Raw genomic sequence first — 23,063 nt, forward strand, 5'->3', positions numbered from 1 at the left:
GCTGAAAATAATCTCAAACTTTTTTAGCAAAGTCAGTTGTCTGAATGGTTTTCTGGTTACCTGAAATCATTTCACTGCCCCTGCTGGGGTCATGGTAATAACGCTTAAAGGGAAATATACAAAATATTCCAATGACAAAAAAGGTTCAACTTGTCTAGATTTCCTTGCGTGTAATCATTCTGATCAGCTCACCTGCAAAGTTGGGGAATTCTTTTCCATGTTCCCCCAGCTCAGCACCCAGACTTGATCATGTGATTTATCGTAGTGTAGTTTCACTGGAACAGGATCTGTACTTACTGCCTGTAGCATAATAAAAATAGAAATTCTTAGTTTCTGTGAAATTTGCAAAAAAACCCCAATATATATGCTTGAATTAAAATGATAACCGGACATGCATTTCTTGGTCTTTTCAGACTGTATTTAAAAATTATGTTGTCAATTGTTGAAGCAGCCTTCTAATTAACTCAAAGTTACGGAATTGCCTAAAAAATGATTTTTGTTCATTATGTGCTCTAACATTTATCATCAAAACTACATTATACTGAAGCTATTAAGAAGATGAAAACAAAGGTTTTAAATGAAGTGAAAAAATACTTATCTCCCTCCCATCACTCTCACTTTGTACGTATCAGTTTAAAACTACACCAATTATTGGAAAATGGCTAAAAAGGGTATTCTCAAGCCATGTACTGAAATCAATGCCAGCCCTGCGTAAAACCAACACAATGTTGCTAGACCCAAAGCTTCCTATGTCTGCTAAACCGGGTATATTCTGTTGAAGCGGGAAAGATTGTTTTCATATGTTTATGTTAACTGTTCCAATTACAGTTGCTACCTTTGGTGGACTTGTGATCAGAACCAAAGCGTTTTCCCTACAACCTTGAGCACTGTCTCTTGAGACCACAAACCTTTTAGTTGAGCTCTACACTTCCTTTGTTATGAGAAGAACTGAAGACTTCAGAGGTATGAAATGGGAGGACAAAGTATTTGATTAAGAGACATTCTGTATGAGGTAAACAACTGGGGGGATTACTTTTCTATTTTCATCATTAAAGCGGAAAAAATAAGTGGAGATTGTCTTTTAGTCTCACCATTACGGAACTGTAAAGCACAGTTTGTTTATCAGTTTGTCAAAGAGAGTACCAGCTGGCTAATTAAGTGAACCTAATTTAAACTAATGATGTAGATCCTCAAGATAACGCACTAATGGCTGGCTGAGACTGATGATGGTACTTAACTGTACTCCTGAGGTACTGCAAGCCACAGCTTCATCTAAGCAGAATTTGTTTTTCCCTTTGAAAATGGAAAATGAAGCCAGGTTGCTCACCGGCTCATTTAAAATCAGAAAGATAACCCTCGGAAAAGGTCATTCGTGTTTGATAACGTTTTTCTGCTGCAGGCTAGAAGACAGGTTGTCTAAAAGAATACTGGGGCTGTTGTATAGCTAATTTGTTCAGGTGTGTCACATTTCCTTTTGGCTTCCCCAGGCGAAAGGTCTGACCCGTATATATTCTGCTGAATGAGTGCCAGCCACGTGTGGGGCCTGGGCACTGCCAGGAGGAGGAGAAGGAACTGCCCGCGGAGTCAAGCACAGGGAACGCAGCTCCCAAGAGAGGAGCCAGCAGCAGAAAGGAGGTGAGCACCTCGGACGCAGGCTTTCACAGCTGTTTCTAGCTAGCCAGGCTGACCTGCCAGCAGAGCGGTGTGTCCTGAACGATGATGAACTCTGTTTACTTCAGCACGCCTCTAAGTCATCCCAGTCAATGCTGCGCTGCTAAGCAATCCTGGGGAATTGCAGGTGACAGGTGCTTGCTCTCAAGAATTTACAAATGAAAGCAAATACTTCTCTTAACTTTACAATGAGAATTACCTGGCTAAATCAAAAAGTCTACATACATCCCTCTAATGATGCACCATCCGTATTTCCAATGCATTTCAATTTAGTCTGCTCTAGAATCTTAAGTACTTCCTTTCATAAAATAAATCATATAAATAAATCATCCTAAAATCTAGTTGTTACATATGTGCACCAGTACACACATCTTTTACATTAACTTTCATAGTAGTAAGGAATAAATAGAACATACATAGTAGTACTTCAGAGAAAAGACCATAATAAGCAAAACCAAACCAACATTCTTTTTATACAGGGAACAGCATGGTTACACAACTTATAGCCCTTTCAAATATGTTTTTAGTTGTCTTTAGGATTTTTTTGCACCTTGACAGAATTTTATTAGAGTGCTGCTCAATGTCAAAATATGAAGTTCTTCTTCACATTTGTTCCTACCAGAGTGCATTTTTGAAAAGCTGGTTTTACAGAGGAGACAGGTGGTTTCTTCTTTAAGATATAGACTAAAAATAGTTAAAATGTAAATAATATCCTCTGTATTACTACAATAGCGAAAAGGAAGTCTGGTAAGCATTTATGAACAGCTTAGTATCTATTTTCCAAGTATCAACTATATTTTGATTTTTTTTTTCTGTGCTAGGCAGCATTTTAAGTAATGAAAATAAACTGATTTGACAGAAATTAAACTCCCTTCCTTGGTTTCTGTTTCTATGGGTGTTTGTGTACGTGCGTATGATACGAGTAGAGCAACATTTAATGGTTAGAAAACTTCTTGTTGCTTGCAAAACCAAAAACAAAAAATAAATGCTTATTGTTAAAAGGTAACGAAGACAGGGCCATACTTTTTATAAGAAATCCTGAACAAAGTATCTCTTGACTTGTCACTAAATTCCAAATTAGCCTTCAATTCTAAAAGCCGTCTTTGAATCAGCAGTGGTTTTATTTTTTTATAGTCTTACACTAGTGTAAAAGATTGTATAGGTTTTGTGCTTTCATGATTTATTTGTTTTGTTTGCAACTACTTTTACTTGTTTCTTTTTTTAAAGTCTATTTTGAATATCAACCTGCTTAAGCAAGTCCCATAGTACTTTTCCCACATATTTGGCTAAGTGTATCCTAGGAAATAATATTCAGGTAAGTAACAAGTAGAAATTCTGCTTGGGTTCCCAAAAGTGACAGTAACACAATTGTTTAATTTACTTGTCTGGTTCATCTGTTATCCCTTAGTCATATTGTCTTACCAAATGTCTGTATTAAATATTGTGAAATGGAAAGATAATATATCATTAATATCTAAATATCCTAGAACCATCAAAACTGAGACTTTCATTCCTGCAAAAGGTTTCCACAGATGGGATACATTTCATTCTACACCTCCCTAAGTACACGATCTGGATATTATTAGACATGGAAAAGCAATGGTATTCTATCCCTCAAAATCAAACTTCTTTGAAAGTTTTTCTTTTCATGGACTAGCGTGAAGGCTTGTGGAGTATCCGGTTTTAGCTCAATGTGTTTGCTTGGAGCACAGACTTAGTGCACCAAGCTCTACGTAACACCTAGGCATCCCGTATGTCTATTTTTCAGCTTATTACAGAAACTTGACTATTTATGTGATACAATAGCAACCTATCTAACTCCATCCAAAAACTGAAGAATTGCTTTACATACTTCTGGGGAAGGGGTTTACTTTTAATTAGTGGCTATTTTATTGAATTTTACTTTTTAATTAACATACATCATTGTGGTAAGTATCTCTAAACATACAGTTAATGGTAAAGTACTTAGCAAAACAGTAACTAATGTAACTGAAGGCAAATTAGAAGAACCTACCAATCAAACTATTCCATAAACCCCAAGTTTAAAAGAACCTCCAACTTCGCTAATATTTTTCAGTGAGCTCTAAAGGCATAATACACTCTTGCCACTGAAGTCTAAATGCTAACAAATGCAGTTAAATTGGTATTTCCTCCATCATCTGTAGGAAAGCAAGATGACAGTGAATGTCAGCCAGAGACCAGGGAAACCATTGCCAGAGATTCCAGTCCTTCAGATCCGTGGACTGCAGCAAGACTATGCATTTTTAGTCTCTCCTCCTGAAGAAATACATTGAATTAGTTGAAAAAACTCTTTTTTTCAGAAAACAAAAACTCATTATCCACTCAGTTCATCTCTACTTTGATATGCAAAAGCCTAACTAACTAAAAAAAAGTTAAAGAAAAAAAAATTAATAACTTTTTGAATAAAACATTTTAGCAGTCCCTGTCAACATCCGGATAGGTCAGGTTTTGAGGAAGCTATGTCTACTGAGCCAGCTGACATAGAATATAGAAGGCAGAAAATGCAGATGTTTAAAGAATGCAAAATTATTAAAATTAAAACTATTTGTCAAGTTAATGTATTTTTAAAATTGCAATTTTTCTATGTATTTTTAAATTTTACATTAATACACATAATACATGTATATTAATATAACAGAATCATAGAACTGTTGGGTTTGGAAGGGGCCTTTCAAGGTCATTTAGTCCAAACCACCCCTGCAATGAGCAGGGACACCTTTAACTAGATGAGGTTGCTCAAAGGCCCACCCAGCCTGACCTTGAATGTTTCCAGGGATGGGGCGTGTACAACAGGGCAAGCTGTTCCGGTATTTCAGCACCCTAATCACAAAAAAATTTCTTCCTTGTATCTAGTCTAAACTTACTCTCTTTTAGTTTAAAACCATTACCCCTGGTCCTATCGCTACAGGCCATATTAAAAATCTGTCCCTGTCTTTCTTGTAAGACCCATTTAGGTTTTGAAAGGAAGTAGTAAGTTCTCCCTGTAGACTAATATACGATATATAATCTATACATTAAAGATTTTCATTCCTGTATTGGTGAAAAAGGCAAAGGGCATGAAGAAAAGCTCTATTTAAACATTTTTACTAATAATTTAGATTAGATTTCTAATTTAAAAAAATAAAATCCGTATTTTATTTGGCAAAAGAACAACTGTTTCCTATGAATGTGATGATACTGTAAGTAACCCAGTAACTGTCAGGCATGTTTGTATGATTAAAATTTGAATAAGAACACCTATTGTGGTGTCAAAACCTCTTTATCAGTTCACATACAAGTGTCCTTTCTTCCGAGAATCAGAGCAGGATCGTTAGCAAGTTATTAACCAGCTCTAGAGCTCTTTGGCTAGGAAACAATTTTGTTTCAGAAAAAGAAGAACTCTGCATTTACTGTAAGTTTCAAGATTTTATATGATCTGTAATATACTTAAAAAAACCCCAACCCCACAAACACACAAACCCAGCCAAAAACAAGCCCCTTGTCTTCTGACAAGACTGTTGACAGTCCCCAACTATAATTGATTGACCCTTTTTGCCACTGAAAGTGAAATAAAACTAATCTTTCTGGTCAAATGACATCATCCCAAAAGACTATATAATGAAATATATTCTATTGCATGTGTCTGATTGTAAAAAAAAAAAAAAAAAGAAAGAAAATAATGTAATATGGTGGGAATACTAGGCAGAAACCAAATAGCAAAAAAAAATACTGATTTTGCCTTTTCCATATGCCTTGTTAACACAAACATTTTAAGACTATAAACATTCTCTTTATATCCAGAAAATATATTTTTATAATTTAATGAGTTTATGGCTATTATTTTCTAAATGCATTTTTACATGTCTTTAACAGTTCCAGAGACTAAATCTGTCCTCACGTAAATCCCCTATCTAACCTCATAACCATAACCATCATAACCACCAGATACATACAGGAAAAAAAAGGGAGAGAGAAGAGTATAGCAGTTATAGTATTTGATTTCAGTGGTGGCAACTAAGCATCAAATTTTTACTCCATCCCAGTAAGACTACTGACCATTTGGAGTATATTGTGACTCTCTCAGGCTTTCCTGAGGGAATTGCACTGCTCGAAAAAACTAATATTCATTTTAGCACTGTCTTGTACCTTGGTCTTCCACAAACTATGTTTATCCCTGTACCATAGCATCAATTTCTCTCTTTTACCCAATGAATTATTTTGACTAAGCAGAGTATCTCCAGCCTCCCAAAGACTGAGAAACTGACAGTACTACCTGCACAGTAGACAGGAATAGAGAAGTTGTTAAAATTCATAGTATCCAATCTTGGCTAGGGGTGGTGTTAGTTCTTCTCTGCCTAAAAGGTTACTGAGTTACAGTCCTCCACTTTCTGTAGCCATACCTAACCCCCTAACCTTTCCTGTCAAAACCGATATAGACATTCCTTTGATAAGACTCTATTCTAATGGATCTTAATTTTCAAGACAAAAGTACCAGAAACTTCCCCAATAACTCGTTTCCTCAACTACTTGATTAATATTTATAAGAGATATTTTTATGTTGATTCTTTCCTTCCCAATTGCTTATTGATAAGAAGAGTCACTAAACATAAACTGCTGCTAAACGACAAAAGTAGATGAGCTTTTTTCTAGATATGGTGTTTACTCTCAAGCTAATTGCATTTTTTTGAAAGTATGAAGGAAACCCTTAAATTCTTGTGCACAAATTAGATAATAACTTAAAAATGAGAAATACCTGTACAACTTTCTGAGACTGTACATCAACAATAAGAACTCTGTCAAGCGTAGGCTGAGTTACGTAAATGAACTTGTCTTTTACATTAACAGCAGTTGCCCATACACACCGCTGAACAGGATCTGCATCAGCTTTGGGACAAACTTCATCCTATAGTTTAACAGAAACAGGGAAAGCATAAGAATCAAAACAGTCAACAATGCAATAGAAAGACAAATTATACTATTTTTCTTATTTTTTAACTGTAAAATAACATCTCGGAAAATTTAGGGAAGGAAAAAGGACAGGCGACGTTAGAACATAGACTAGCGTTAGTCAAACTGCATGTTGTAGGCACCACACAATTCACAAGAACTTTAGTGTAAACCATCCTTCAGCTTTTTTGGATGTTTTCTAGACATTCAATCAGTTAGCACTATTGTCCTCAGAAAGAAACCCATTTGAAACAATAACACATGCGGAAATAAAGTGAGCAAGAGCCAGGAGATCTTAACAAAAAAAAAAAATTAGACACACAATGTCTAGTTCCTGTGCAGTAGCTAGCAGCTCTCCCATCTGCACCATCACCATATCTTGCAAAGGAAGACAGTTATAGGTACAACTTACACTTACATCTGAGAACACAGCAGTAAGGCAGGCAAATACTAAACTGAGAATATGATAATGTAATAAATGGAGAGGAAGAGGAGGAGGTGTGGTGCAAGCTGCCACACAATACAGGGGCAAAGCAGCAGCAGTAAGAGGGATCTACTTTTTTGGTAACATGGAGTACTGATACGTTGCTTCAAAGGTCAAAAGTTTGCCTCCTTCTGCCACAAGATGTTCTCATGGCCTATCTCACTAGCGTTCAACCCGATACAAATCAAATGGCTTCTTACAACCATTCCTTCCCCCTCTGCCCTGCCATCACTACAAAAGGATGAATTTGAATGAAAAAGCAAAATTCCTGTTGACTTCAGTGAATTCGTATTTCTTAATACATATATTTATAACTATGCACTCTCCCTCAAAATAGCTAATTTACATGCTCACTATTCATATTTTTATATAAATATATTTCCAATCATAATACATACATACATATATATATATATATTTGTATTTCTATCTATCTATTTGAAACTATTTAATCCCAGGGAAAGCTTGCTTTTATCAAAATTAAAAGTCACTTGATTAAATATGTTACCATATTTAGAAATTCCCTTTATGAAACAGCATGGGTTTTTTCCCATAATGTACATCAAATTTATGTAAAAAGAAGGACCTGAGAAAAATATTCTGCTTGGAGATGTACAGGATGTGCCAAGCTTTTTTATTTTCCTGACTTATTCTTATTTTCCCCTCTTAATTTTTCTTCCTTTCATGACAAGGGGCAATTTCACCAAATCATAAGTATTATTTCTTTTCAGCACTTAATCTGCGGCTTATTCCTAATTTAGAATGCTCTGTCTGATGCATCATAACTGGTTGCTGTGAAAATAATTATGATATGTCAGCAAATGATGACTTCAATGTAGAGTGAACAGCAACAGTTGATAAGATCTTAAACAAGAATTCTGTTTCTACACATCAGACTCCTTTTAAAAGGAAGGGGAAAAATAATGTGACAGAACAATATATCCGGCACTAAGCAATGCTTTTCAAGAAGAAGATGATGCATTTCAATACTAACTTTTCTGTATCATTCAACATTCTTTGCCTGCTATGCCTCTATGTTTGAGAAAATACACTCAGTCTTTATATGTCAAAATAAGAAATAAGTCAATTTCCAGCTCTTTAGCTGGAGTTTCTTTACAGGAGATCGAAAGCCACTGCTTGTTCCTACGTCATTCTCAACTCTCAACAAAGGGAAGGTCTTTCAGAAATCACATTGATAAGGAAAGTTTACTAAACTCGGGTACCACGGGATGTCCCCTAATCAGGAACTTCAGCAGAACTTAGAAATAAGTAAAAAGAGTAAGATTTATTTTGCACTGCTAAAAAGCCATGCACTCTGAAGGGAGAAGTTGTTTAAAATGTGTTTTTTAAAGAATGACAGGCATGGTGACAAACGGGACTTTCATCATTAAATGTGTCTAAAAGCTTCTAAAAGCTTTTCAATGCATGAAGTGTCAACATAAACAATTATGTCTCTAATATGATGTGCAATCATCAGACCAATGATCTATTGTCATTTGCCTTCTGTGCAATTGTCACTTCAATTGGAAAATGTTTCACTGATCTCAAATTATTTTTTTATATTTATTCTATATATGCCCTGTCTTAGTTCCACATTTTATCTAAACAGATAACTAATTTTAGACTGTTCTACACAGTCTTATTTCTTCCTCAGAGAACACCTTCTTCAAATTTCATCTGTAAACGTTTATAACAACTCTATACTGTGTCGTTCTTTTCAGTCATGTCTCCCAGGGTTCCAACAGTTTTTGGTGCTGTGAATTCTACAAGGACACGTTCAATATATTATTCAAAAATAACACCAATTCCTCTTGAAGGACTCTAGATTTCTCTCACATGGCATCGTCTAGATTAGTGTAAATGATTAGGCTAATCATACCTCCCATTGTAGGAAGTATAGCAGAAGAGGAAAATACTGTAAGGTAAGCACTTACAACTATATCCAGAGTTAAGCCACCTCCTTAAACATTGTCCTGAATCTGAGTCTAAAATACTGACTGAAACTACAGAGCATGATTCTTGTTATGTAGATAATTCATAAAATTTGCTCCTCTTTTTCCACTTGAAATACAGCAAGGAGAAAAGCATGACATTTTCTCAGATTCAAAGTAAAAAATATTAAGTAAAAAATAAATCTACATATACAAAATGCAGCTTACTGGTTCTAGAATATTGTTTATGTTGTAATAAATTTCTGTAAATCAATGCCAACTATCACTTTGCCCCAAAAACTGAAAAATTAAAATACAAGCCAAAAAAGAGTTTCTCCAAAGTAACAATGAAAATCACACACCAAAATTCTCATGTTCAAAATAGGGTCTTTTTCCCCAGCATGAATTGGTTTACGCAGTTGTTTCTCTACTCGTTCAAACCCACATTTATCTAGATGCCTCAGAAATAGCTTCAATCAATGGAACTGAAATCTTGCTTTTGAAAAGTTAACATTTATCCGATTAGACAGTTTGGATTTCTTTTACATTGCCGGCAGTAATTCTGAGGCTCTATATTAATTTCCCCAGTGTTTGGGTAATTGGTTAAAATAATTTCTCCTTAAAATATAAGCACAAACCCACCATTTTCTTCTAATTAAAATGTGAGCAATTTACATTTTCCTAATTTATTCTCTCTGAAAAAAAACTAGCATCTGATAAAACATTAATTTATTTCATTGTTTTTTTTTTTTCCCCCAGACTTTTTAATCAAAAAGTGACTTGCCCTGTAACAAGTCAGCAGATGGAGGAAAATAAATCCTTAGAGAAAGTTTTTCAAGGTAGTCTGAGGCAAGAAATTCTCAAGAGAAAACACGTACTTGTAGATTTAGATGCGCAAATTCTATGATTATAAACTTAGACTTAATGCAAGGGTCCTCAGTGTTTTAACAAGTTTTGAACCAAGCTCTTTAAGCAGTATAATGAAATGCCTATCTATGCTATGACTGCCTAGAGTAAGGTGACATCAACAGGGTACAACAGTGCACGCGTTAAATGCATGCAATTTATATATCATCCATTCTATATTGTTACGGTTTACTTGACATTCTGTAGTAAAAACCAGACCGTGGACCTTTTTCACATTTTTTTAAACAAACAAAGGTTAACAGTCTTGCACTTACTACACTTACTGTGCTGCAAGAGTGTAAACCAAAGCAATTTCTGTGGACTAACAAGTGCGCTTCAAAACTTTTGTGTAGAAACTTTGCTCTGCCATGTAGTCACATTAACTATATGGAAATTAAGTATTTTGTGCCCACCTCCAACATATATTCAACTTCGAGTGTGAGTTCACTGAAATATGGACATTATGCACTAGTTCTTGTAAGAAAGAGGAAATCGGGATTCTGTTGAAATGAAAAGGATTTTTCCATTGGTCTCAACAATGGCATATGTTTCAATTCCTTCTTTCCCCACCCCCAGCCTCCTAGAATAACTGTTCTAATTGGGATTCATTGGGAAGAGAAAATAAAAACACTTTTGCAAAAGAATTAGAACTTAAAGGCTTTGGATAATATTAATTTGCAGAAAATAAATAGAGGTTGCATGCTAGTGAGGAAAATGACAGACACCCTTCAGAATGATGAGATATTTAACAGCTGAAAGACTCTACTTGGACCATGGTTAAGAATCTATTTGACAACAGGTTGAATAAACAACAGTCAAACCTGGTATAACTAAACAATAACAATAAAAAAACAAATAAGTTTATTTCTGTTCCTACGCATCTAAAATTGTCACTATTAGCCTAGTAAAAGTGTACTTTCATTTGCTATTAATTTAGAAGACTGAAGTCATTTAGGAGATTCTGGGAAGGAGATGAGGAAGCTCTTTATAATTTTCTGTGAATCATGATGATCCAGTAAAGCACTAAACCTTTTGCTTCAATTTAAACACAATGAAAGTCTAATTGCTTCCCATGTTAGACGCACACTAAAGTGCTTTGCTGTATTGACACTCAGTTGTGTAAGAGGCAATTAAATATTTAGATAAGGGTTCTCAAGTATAGAGTTATTGAGAAATTGTATTTACCTTTAGCAAAATTAGCATACCTAAATATGTACATGTGTAACTACTGCAATATTTGTTCACAATACAATGCAGTGCCATGTAGAAACACCTGAGTTCGTTCTTTTACAGGAGCTTAGCTAAAGGTAATTTATTTTGTTGACAGACAAACAGGAAACCTGGGGAGGAACACTGCAGTATCATGTGTAACATCCAGACATTCTCCGTAACACTTCTAGTACCTAAACTGTGCTGCAGAATTTAGAAATGTTCCTACACTTCAGCAAATGTTTAGCAATGAAACAGGTCTACTGGGCTTCTACTTATCACTTGAACAGCTAATTCAGAAAAGTGTAAAGAAATGGGAGAGGTTTAAGCAAGCCTGTATTTCCTTTAGGTATACCTTAAGAGGTAAGTAATGGAGATTTTATCAGCAATAGCTGTCATAGATGTGAAAGGCTATGTAAAGCCACCTCAAAACACGCAGTGTGTGTGTATATATATATATATACACACATACATACATATGCACCATCTCTGATTAATAGTTATACGACAGAGACAAAGAGAATTACTAATGAGCAATTTATCACATGAGCTCTTACCACTAAAAGATCACATGCTGAACTCGATAAAAATCTGATCCTGGGACAGAACTGGGTTATTTCATTATTCTTACTTGGAGAAAACAGATTTTCCAAAGAAGCTTGAGGAAGATATGATATTCTTCAGACGAGGAAACAGTTGTCTAACGCTTCATAGTCAATGAGTTTTTTCAAGAATATACTGCTGTTGTCATAGTATCAGCAGTATATGCAGGGAATTCTTTTAAACTCTTCTTCTAGGAGGAAAGTAATCTTAAAGGGTTTTTCAAAATTTCAGAACTTTTTACTGAAAACTATTTCTCGATTTTTTTGAGTGAACAATGATGACACTATGAATAGAAAAACACAAGGATATAATTTTCAAATATTTCTGATTCCCCTTGCAGGAATAGAGATTTATTAACCACCATCTGTAAGCAAAGATGTTTTCAGTGTTCAGGGGAATAAGTAGAAGTATTGTTGAATGTAACAGGCAAAATGACATACATTTCTCTCTATATATTTACCACACCTACCCACAAGCCAAAGATATCCAAAGGACAAGTCTCTTCCCCCCCCCCCCCCTTTTTTTTTTTTGTGGAGGATAGAATTATGATATGCTACTTCAGGTTTGAAAGCCACAAAAAGGAAACAAGTTTGACTTATTCATCCTCATTATTACCTCATTTCAATAAAAGTACACTTAAAATCTAGGCTGCACTTTAGACCAATAAAATTTTAGCAGACTTCTTAAATAATCAGCTTTTGAATTAAACAGCCGTAAAAAAGCTTTTTGGCTTATTTTTGGCTGTGTCAACCTAATTTCACTTAAGCAGCACAAATCAAGGTATGATTAGCTGTTCAAAGCATAATTATTCACAGTAAAATAAATCTTGCTGCTGAGTACAGCAGCCTTTGACATCAATAATGATAACTGAAGAGGCAAATCCCATTGAGACAGTTCTGCTGTTACTTCAGTGTGCTTTAGGTACTAGGGGAAAAAACCCAAAGCGTACAGCTCACGGATCATTACGTATTTTAAGGTCACTCATTCAAATTCAAATAATGAGAAAAAGTTATTATTTTTTTGAAAGGCAGTATATCATATGGAACAAGTCTTAATGTAGTGACTAGTACCAAGTGTTCCTATGAGAACATGCATCATGTCAGCTAGCAATCTGATCAGCTGTAAAGGAAAAGCAACAAAAGAAAAAATGGAAGTGGAGAATACACTACTGTTTTTATGTATGCTACACATGGAAACTACTCCATAAATGCACAGAATTTGGTGAAATAAGCTATAAATCTATTGACAATAAAATTATTGAAACTACTTATATGAATTTTAAGTTGGAGTCAAAGCATCAATCATCTCTACTAACTTCACTGGAGCTGCAAGAGTGTTTATCAGGATAGGGATTTATCTCATGATAGCTGACAGTTTAATATAGACAAACAACCAGTGGAGAAAAAAGAAGACATTAAAAATAATAACTTTAGATCTTATATTTAATAGAGAGAGTATCAATCCTTGATTCATAGAGATGCACTTAACTGGGGAGGGAGGGGAGAAAAAATACACCACCACACAAACCAGAAATAAAGAGTAGAGAGCTGTTAAAGGAAAGGACTGGGAAAAGAGAAAGACAACCAAAGAAAATAAAGGGTTTGAAAAGTATACAGTGAATATTCAATCTAAGAGAGAGACTGAAAGTTTGAATTTGATCACGGAAAATACAGGAAATGTTGAGTCCACCACTATAAGCTACTTATTAATTGAGAAGACATTTATCAAGCAGAAAACACTAAACTAGGAATTATAAATTCTTATTTAAGGAAAAATATAATTGTGAAAACGCTACAAATAAATTTAAAATAATAACTTGCCTGAAAACCGAGGAGTTTTTCACTAGGCTTAATATGTCTCTGAAATTCACATTCCACTGGTTGTATTACTTTGATGCCGTCTTCATAAAAAACATAAAACATGTTCCCAATGCCCAGACCTTAGGAACAAAAACATATTGAAATGTATAAAACTAAATAATGACAAAAAAGAAAATCCTTGACTTGAACTAAAGCTCATCACATTTTTGGTATGAGATCAATTTGTTAATGCATATAGTGCTAATACAGCTAATCCTATGGGATCTTTGGCTGTAAAGCTAAAACAAAACTGTTATGTTATTCAGAATTTCTCATAGTTTTCTCCATTGGCAAGACAGGGTCTTTATGAAAACAGATCTTGAAATATATAGTTTGACAGCTGCAGTAACAGAAGTGATCTTGTGAAATCACCTACATTGAAATCAAATAAACATAAATTCTCCATGTATTCTTATTTTTCTTTTTTTGAGGGATAGTAAAGTTTAAGTAATTTCCGTGTAATATTGACAGAGAAGTTCTGAATATTTGTTATAACCCTTTATTTGACATTTCTTTCAGTCAGGAAAGGAAATATTTTCTGTTGTATTTTATTGGAAAGCCAGAGTTGGGCACACAGTCATTCCAAGTTTGAAGGGCCACAAATGTTTATAGAACTATTCAATCCTTCTGCCCCAATGTTGCTGAATGAGAGGCATGATGTAATGTTCTGTGGAGAAGGTGGGAACCAGATCTGTAGCGTGAAGTCTCATAATATCTGTGGTCGTGCTCATGAACACAAAAAGGGACATTCTCCTTAGTTTAAAACGTGCCAAGCAAGACAACAGTTGTTGATTTGCTATGTGGATGATACGATGGATGACCAGTTCATATTTGTAAAATTCTATGAAGAAAACCACAGTACTCATAAAATTACCATCATAACCAACACGGACAGCTGAATTGTGGGTTACACTGATAATAATGTATATGTATCCTGGGTACAGGCCCTAAGCTGCCACTTGACATAACAATATTTGGTACAGGAACACAGGGGAATAAAACCCAGGAAAAATAAATTTGAGTCTGAAATTCTGCTTATCCTAAATTCTGAAGGAAAAACTATGTTAATATCAAGAGAAAACATCTTAATATAAAATAAAATAACGAGAATATTAAGGGCGGGGGGGGTTGTGTGTGTTTCTGCATAGATGTATGCATGTATACACACACACATAAAGGTTCCCAGTCCCCATTAGGAATCACATAGGTGATACAGTCATTTAGAAGGTAGTAATATGCATAGGGTTGTCAGGCCATGCCCAGAACAAGGAAGTTCAATTATCTTTGAGAAACCTCGTGGAATCATTTCTCACTTCTGTCCAAGTTTTCCTAAAAAGAAAGAAGGGGCAATCTCCAAGCAGGGTCTTCCTCATTTCATATAAAATCCGTCTGTTCATAGGTTACCGAAAAGTGTCCGGGCTGCATTGGATGTAGCACAGAAGCAGGCTCAGGTTGCAGGGAAACTTACCGATCACGTCTACTCTAAGCCTAGGTTGCACTAAGGGCAACGTGCCCACTCTGGCCAAAGGGTACTTTTGTATGCCTTTGCAGGTAAATCATACAGCCTATGTAAGATAATATGTCAAGGTCTTTCTTCAAAAAATGCCTGACATCGCATCCCGTAAGAACAGCTGGAATTTGCAGATAAGCCTAACTGAGGTTAGCCTGCCCCTACCAGTGAACGCAGCGTAGAGATATATAGCTGAGAAACTGGCTTACCGTATCCTGGTGATAAATAAGTATGTGGAGCTGGCTGGGGACAAAACAAGGTTTTCCCTTCTCCCTGGCCTCGTTGATTAAGTATATTATAGTTATTTGCAGGATAAGTAATACCAGAATGTGAGGAAGTAAATCAGCCAATAGCCCGAAGCGATACAGACATTTGATCCCAAAACTTCCTCCTCAGTTGCTATTACCCCAAGACAGGCTTTCGAATGTACGAACAATATTTGTGCATAGTAACCCAGCCTAAACTTTTAAGGCTTTATTTCCAATGTAATGTTCAACAAACTGTTTTTCAAAATCAGTGAAGGAGACATAGTAAGAAATGTCCTTCCATTTCAATAGTGAAATCCACCATTTTCAATGCAAAATCCACCTTTACCTGTGGATACAATGAACTAATCCCCCCTTCCAAGTTATTATGACCCCAAAACTCTTCCTTTGAGCACGTGTCTACAAATATCTGATTTATACCAATATCTAATTACTTAGGCAAGCCACTTCTTTGCAACTATGGGAGCTACTCCTCTAAAGACAACTGACCTGATTTTGCAAGCCTCCCCCCACCAAACCCAAACCAACCCAGCACATTTATAATACTGTGCTGGAAGCAACAACAATAAATGCAAATATATTTACTCCACTTAGACTGAATCTATATTTAAAACTGGCTAAGACTGATTTGAAAAAAAATGGTGCTGGTTTGGGGTTTTTTTTTTTGCATATAGGTTAATATCTGGATATATTTATGCTTGTGTATATACTGTATTATCACTATAATACAAATTAATGTACTTTCAAAATCCTTTCAGATTTTCTGACACATTCTCTTTTCACACTTACACAAGCAAGCAGCTGTGGTAAGTATTTTGTGTACTCCATATACAAATATGCACTGCAGGCACTAAAGCCGATCTATGGTTTCATTACCTTAGTTGTCTTACTAATCAGCCATCCCTTCCTCCCTATCTGGTAATACTTAGATAACAGAAAATGACAAAGTATGCATGGCCCAGAGAAGTTAGCCGTGATGCTAACTGGCATCTTCAGGATACTGCTCTCTTGTAAATGAATTCCAATGTTGCAACCAGGAACAGTATTTGTTCGGCCAACGAGAAACACAGAAGAGATTAAGAAAATCAGCTCTAGAAGATGATGTTGTCACTTCACGTTCTCAACCTCTACTATAAATTGCTTTCTGTTTAGTTTCACAATAGTCACAGAGAAATTTGAATCTTTTTACCGTAAGCGTTCTGGTAAGTTACTATTTTTAATTGGTCTTTATTGTCACAAAATTTAAGTTTTCCTAAGTGCTTTCTAACCACTGAAAGCAACACAGGACTTGAAAATTCTCTAAAAAATTCAAGGGTGTGCCAGTCACGTTTGCAGTTTTATTCAAGATAAAACACAAGTGATACCTTCCCAATAAGTGGTGAGAATACCATATATTTGAAAACTTTGGTGTTGGAATCTTCTTGTGTGTCAGTTTAATTGTTAACAGCAGAATCGTATGACACTCTGAACACATAATTTGTACTCTGCAAGGCCAATACAGCAGGAGGATCGCAGCTGAGCTCCGCTATAATCAGGGAACTGACTGTTTATATCAGCTGAGCAACCGGTAAAACAGGAACATAAAAAATAAAACTAGTTCGTATTTGCAAACACACTGGGAAATGACAAAGGTTACTATGTAATTAGGCAAACAAAATATCAAATTTTTAAATCTTTAAATTAACAAAAATCTCTAAGAAACATGCAGAAATACCATATGCAGCATGAATTCATAGCAAAGCCTGATCCACTTACAGTATTATCAATCTTCCAGTGGAAATAATTGAAACATTTCCTACTCCTGAAATACATTCATTCCTAAATTGCAACTTTAAATTCAAAACAGACTACTTTGATTATGATATTTTTCTACAATATGCTTTATGAGATTCTCATATATATGAAAATACCTACTTTTGTCAATAAACTATACTTTCCGTGCTTTCTATGTTATAACACCTGATACCGTCTGTATTCACATTTATCCTTGTGTTGGTCACAAACCACAAACCTCCATTCCCCTTTCCAATACTTACAAACCCTTCCTGAGTATAAGAAGATTATTTGTCTCATTAAGCATCATCAGGTACCTCAATTTTAGTTAAACAGTTTAAGAACATGATTTTTTCAAATGAGAATGATTCATACAAGAAGATCACTCCCAACAGCATACAGGCTGATTGGATTGAAGCTTTATCATGTCAAACAAACAAAAGTCAAAGGTCTACATTTTAAATCTGAGCTTCTTTTTGAATCCCTTTGACTAACTGTCCGAAATTTCTGAACATCTTATTTCCTTCTCAAAAGGAAAAGCAGTTCTCAAAGACATGAGCATTTAAAGGATTATTTTCCACTATATTTTTTCTTTACATCAAATCTCTCAAATGTTTCAAGGGGGAATGTAACTACTGTAACTGTATAGAGTATGAACAAAAAAAAGCCCAACCAAACACACAAAAGGAACAATAGATGAACATTTCACATAACACAGAAAATATCAAAAAAAGCCATCTGTATTAGTACCTTGCTCTCGCCACAATATGTTTGCAACTGCAGCATGTAAGAGAGAGAAAAAACAGAAAACACAAATGAACAAGAAAAAAAAACCATGAAATGATATATCAATTCTGAAATAATTATGATGCTTTAACCTCTGATTCACTAAAATACTTCTACAGGTAAATCAACAGAAACTGTGAATTAACAATATGATTAAATAAAGGTCTGTAGGTCACGTGATAAAATTTTGATTAGCCATCATAGTTATTGGGGTTAGGGTAAATCCTATCACCCCCTGCTAAACCCCCCCAAGTTAACTCCATTGGCCTTTACCAGTCGTGTGTCTCACAATCCATTACAAAACACACATGGAGTGTGCATACACATAAATTATGTATATTGATTACAGGTGATGTAATTGTCATAATTTCCTTTAAGCACCAGACTTTGAAGAGATTTCTTTCAGGACATAGAAACACACACAACCAAACCGCATCCAAGATATTGTTCTGTATTGCTGTAGCACAGCCATGCTATCAAAGGTGTCATGCTGTATAGTGTTTGTCATTATCTTTGGAAGACCGAGATGAGAACTATAAGATGGCATGGTAACCAGCTACGTGTTTTAGTTGTTTTTTCCATGAAAGCATAAGTTGTATCTGGCTATCTTGTTTACAATTGGATCTTAGACCTTTGAGATCAATGAAAACTAATTATCCTAATATTGCTCTTTCTGCCTGGGGAGAATAAAAGAAAACAAATATAACTGTGCAAATTTTAAATATTTAGAGCTCAGCATGCCCTGGGATAAATTGTTTAAAACACCATCACTGAAAAACAAAGTGTTCTGTAAAGTAATGATCTTAAGAAATAGAGAAAAATTTAAAGGAGAGGAATACAACACAGAGAACACATATATGTCACACAAAGATAAAATGAAACTGTGATGTTTATTGAAACAGTGTTGCAAAAGCTAAAAACATTAATGCGCTTTAAAAAAAGTTTGGAAAAAGTAATGGAAAACACATTACTAAAAATTATGTTGGTACCCAAAAGTCCCTCAACTGCTGACTGCTCAAAGTTGAGAGTAGAAACAGGAACAACTATCACTCCAGAAAAGTCCCAAATGCTGTGATTTTCCCAATCTTGTTTTACCAGGCACTGCTGAAGACAGGACCAAGATGGGCTTTTTGCCTCATGCAGTGCAGCGTTTCTCTCGTTCTTGTGCTCTGAAAGAATATACACAGCACCATATATGTAGAAGGGTCCTTGGAAAATGCGTCAGTCTACTTTCTGACAAGTTCATGATTCAGAGGCTTAGGATAACAGAGCTACTAGGCTTTTCTTTTTTCTCTCCCTCTCCTCTACTATTTTTTGTCTCCTGATTTTTTTCCACAAATTCTCTCAACAGAGCTACCTCATTGCGTGGCCTTAGACACAGTATTTAGAACCACAGAATCACAGAATAGTTTGGGCTGGAAGGGACTTTTAAAGGTCATCTAGTCTAACCTGCCCTGCAATGAGCAGGGACATCTTCACCAAGGTCATGTTGCTCAGAGCCCCATCCAACCTGACCTTGAATGTTTCCAGGGATGGCACATCCAGCACCTCTCTGGGCAACCTGTGCCAGTGTTTCACCACTCTAACTGTAAAAAGTTTCTTCCTTATAACTAGTCTAAATCTTTCCTCTTTTAGTTTAAAGCCATTACCCCTTGTCCTGTTGCAACAGGCCCTGCTAAAAAGTCTGTCGCCATCTTTCCTGTAGGCCCCCTTTAAGTACTGGTAGGCTGCAATCAGGTCTCCCCGGAGCTTTGTCTTCTCCAGGCAGAACAATCCCAACTCTCTCAGCCCGTCCTGATAGGAGAGGTGCTCCATCCCTCTGATCATCTTTGTGGCCCTTCTGTGGACCCAATCCAACAGGTCCATGTCCTTCCTGTACTGGGGGCTCCAGAGCTGGATCCAGTACTCCAGGTGGGGTCTCACCAGAGCAGAGCAGAGGGGCAGAATCACCTCCCTCAACCCGGTGCCCAGGCTTGTTTTGATGCAGACCAGGATATGGTTGGCCTTCTGGGTTGCGACCGCACGTTGCTGGCTCACGTACAGCTTTTCATCCACCGGTACCCCAAGTCTTTCTCCTCAGGGCTGTTCTTAATCCCTTCATCCCACAGCTTGTACTGATACTGGGGGTTTCCCAGACCCAGGTGCAGGACTCTGCACTTGGTCTTGTTGAACCTCATGAGGTTCACATGGGTTCACTTCTTGAGTTTGCCCTCCGGATGGCATCCCATTCCTCAGTCATGTCAACTGCACCACTCAGCTTGGTGCTGTCCACAAACTTGCTGAGGGTGCACTTGATCCCCCTGCCTAAATCACTGATGAAGATACTAAACAGTACTGGTTCCGGTATGGACCCCTGAGGGATACCACTTGTCACTGAACTCCATCAGGACATTGAGCCGTTGACCGCTACCCTCTGGATGTGATCACGCAAACAATTCCTCATGCACCGAACAGTCCACCCATCAAATCTGTATCTCTCCAATTTAGAGAGAAGGATGTTGTGGGGGACCGTGCCAAAGGCCTTACAGAAGTCCAGTCAGACGACACCTGTAGCTCTTCCCTCGTCCACTTATGTAGTCACTCCACCATCACCATAGAAGGCCACTAGGTTGGTCAGGCAAGACTTGCCCTTAGTGAAGCCATGCTGGCTGTCTCGAATCACCTCCCTGTTCTCCATGTGCCTTAGCATAGCTTCAAGGAGGATCTGTTCCATGACCTTCCCAGGCACAGAGATGAGGCTGACAGGTCAGTAGTTCCCAGGCTCCTCCTTTCTACCCTTTTTAAAAATGAGGGCAATGTTTCCCTTTTTCCAGTCACCAGGGACTTCACCTGACTGCTGTGGCTTTTCAAATATCATGGAGAGTGGTTTGGCAGCTACATAAACCAGTTCCCTGAGGACTCTGGGATACATCTCGTCAGGTCCCATAGACTTCTGTAGGTTCAGGTTCCTGATCTTCGCTTACAGTGGGAGGGACTTCTGTCCCCCAGAGATACTGTGTCATTCAGTTATCCCTTGATAAAATGAAGGTGATGATTACTTTTTACCTTCAGGGCTTTGAAGTGTACAAATAAGAGATCCCTCTATAAGCAGAAAGTAGCAGGAATACTACAGAAGTGAAGTGATACTGAATAGTAGCAATAAAGAAGTTCCCCCTTCCCAACACAGAACATCAGTGCAGCTTTCAAACATGCTCAGTCTGTGTTTTATTACCAAGTTTTATTCTCTGGACTTGTGCATTAGTTTCAAATATCATCCTTGCCTTTCCTTTAATACTTGAACTGTTAGGATCCAATAAACTGACAAAAGCCAAGACTAATTGAGTGTGCCATCTTGTCACTTACTCAGGTTGAGTAGTAAACCCTTACATCAAGAGGTAGAATTTCTGTTGAACTGCTACTAAGGTCAAAATGGAGTCAGCATGTTTTAAATTTTTTTCTCAATCATCTGCCTTTATAGTTGCTTTTCTGATTTCAGGTTGCTACTTTCAGAAGAGACTAGCTTTGAAAGAAGTCTTGGCTACACTGGCTGAGTATGTGTCCTCCAGACATTCAGCTGCTCCGATTGAAGCTTCTTGGTGACTAAATTGCTAACACCAGTATGACTCTTCGATTTATATCCAGTGCTAACAGCACAAAATGGAGTTGTTTTACTGTATATTTCAGTGGCAGACACGAACAGGGTATTTAACATCTCTATTCCAAATAACATTTGTCTGCTTATGTTTAAACTATTTAATTATAAATTGCAATCCTGAGATGGAATATTAGTTTGATGTTTTATTGACAGACACTATTTTTTAGATAAAGACATAACCAGTAGATCATCAGTTCGGCAACTACAGAAAGAATGGAATGAAAGGTTTAAGAGATCTTGAATTATTTTAGTTTAGAGAAGAAAAAGGTGTTCATTTGTTTAACAAGAACGCTTAAGAGAAAATTATATCCTTATGACTTTAGAGCTACAGAAAACCTTTTTTTCACTGCAAGATGAAAGCAACTGAAGTGTCCCCAAACATATACCATGACCAAAAGTAGAAGAAACTGGGACAATATTGCACTGTCCTTCTCATCAACTAAATATGGCATCTGCTTTGTGAGCACTCTGCAGCCAAGTCTTTATAAAAGCTGACAACTTTAAAAAAGGAATACTAAGGTTATGTTTGTTTCCCTTTGTCGAGGTGTTAAATTGGTCATCTGTACTTTGACAGACAGGAGGAGGAAAGAAACAACCCTAGGGTATGCTGCAAGTGACTGGCCTTTGGATGTAACTGGTGGCACTGATGACAACCTTTGGGTCTGGCAGTTCAGCCAGTTTTCAATTCACCCCACTGTCCGTGTGTCTAGCCTGTACTTCATCAGTTTGTCTTTGAGGGTGTCATGGGAGACAATGTCCAAAGCATTTCTAAGGACAAGATAAATAACATCCACCCTGCCAGTCACCTGATTGCAGAGGGCTGTCAGGTTGACCAGGCTCTGTTTCCTCTTCGTAAATCCATGCTGATTGCTCCTAACACCTTCTTGTCCTTCATGGTTTTGGGAACGGTTTCCAGAGTTATTTGCTCCATCTCCTTCCCAGGGATCAAGGTGAGGCTACCATGTCTTGCATTTTCCTTCTTGCCCTTCTCGAAGAATGACGCTGGCTTTCTTCCAGCCTGCAGAAACCTCCCCTGATCACCTTGATCCTTAAAAGATGATTCAGAGTGGCCTCGCAACGTCACAGGCCAGCTTGCCCAGCATTTGTGAGCACACCTTATCAAGGCCCTTTGCCCTGTGAGTGTCCAGTTTGTTTAAACGGCCTCTAATCTGATCCTATTCACCACAGGTAAGGCTTCCTTGCCAGAGGAAGACTTACTTCCCAGTCTTTCCCACTGGTGTCACATTCCTGGGGCAAGTTTTGCCTGTAAAGACTGATGTGAAGATGACCTTCATTACAACTTGGCCCCTTCCATGTCCTTTGTCACCAGGTCCCCTGCCCCACTTAACAGCAGGTCCATATTTCCCTTAGCCTTCTTTTTGCTGCTGATGTCTTTATAGAAGCCTATCTTTTGCCCTGCATGTCCCTCACCAGATTCAGCTCCAAGTGGGTTTTGGAACTTCTAACTTTACCCCTGCATGCCC

General features: G+C 36.9%; 1 protein-coding gene across 2 annotated transcripts in view; it reads right to left on the reverse strand.

Moving 5' to 3' along the window:
- The window catches only part of FSTL5 (follistatin like 5), a 317,506-nt gene that overhangs the window by 30,920 nt on the left and 263,523 nt on the right, over window positions 1-23,063 (reverse strand). The window contains exons 11-14 of one of the 2 annotated variants that reach the window (XM_063336242.1): window positions 17,910-17,936; window positions 13,572-13,690; window positions 6,425-6,574; window positions 193-300 (exon numbers count right to left, since the gene is read on the reverse strand). In XM_063336242.1, the coding sequence (XP_063192312.1) occupies window positions 193-300; window positions 6,425-6,574; window positions 13,572-13,690; window positions 17,910-17,936 (404 nt within the window). The remainder of the gene's footprint in view (window positions 1-192; window positions 301-6,424; window positions 6,575-13,571; window positions 13,691-17,909; window positions 17,937-23,063) is intronic. The other variant, XM_063336243.1, reaches the window with a different exon arrangement.

Source organism: Chroicocephalus ridibundus, chromosome 5, assembly GCF_963924245.1.
Source record: "Chroicocephalus ridibundus chromosome 5, bChrRid1.1, whole genome shotgun sequence".
Lineage (NCBI taxonomy): Eukaryota > Metazoa > Chordata > Aves > Charadriiformes > Laridae > Chroicocephalus > Chroicocephalus ridibundus.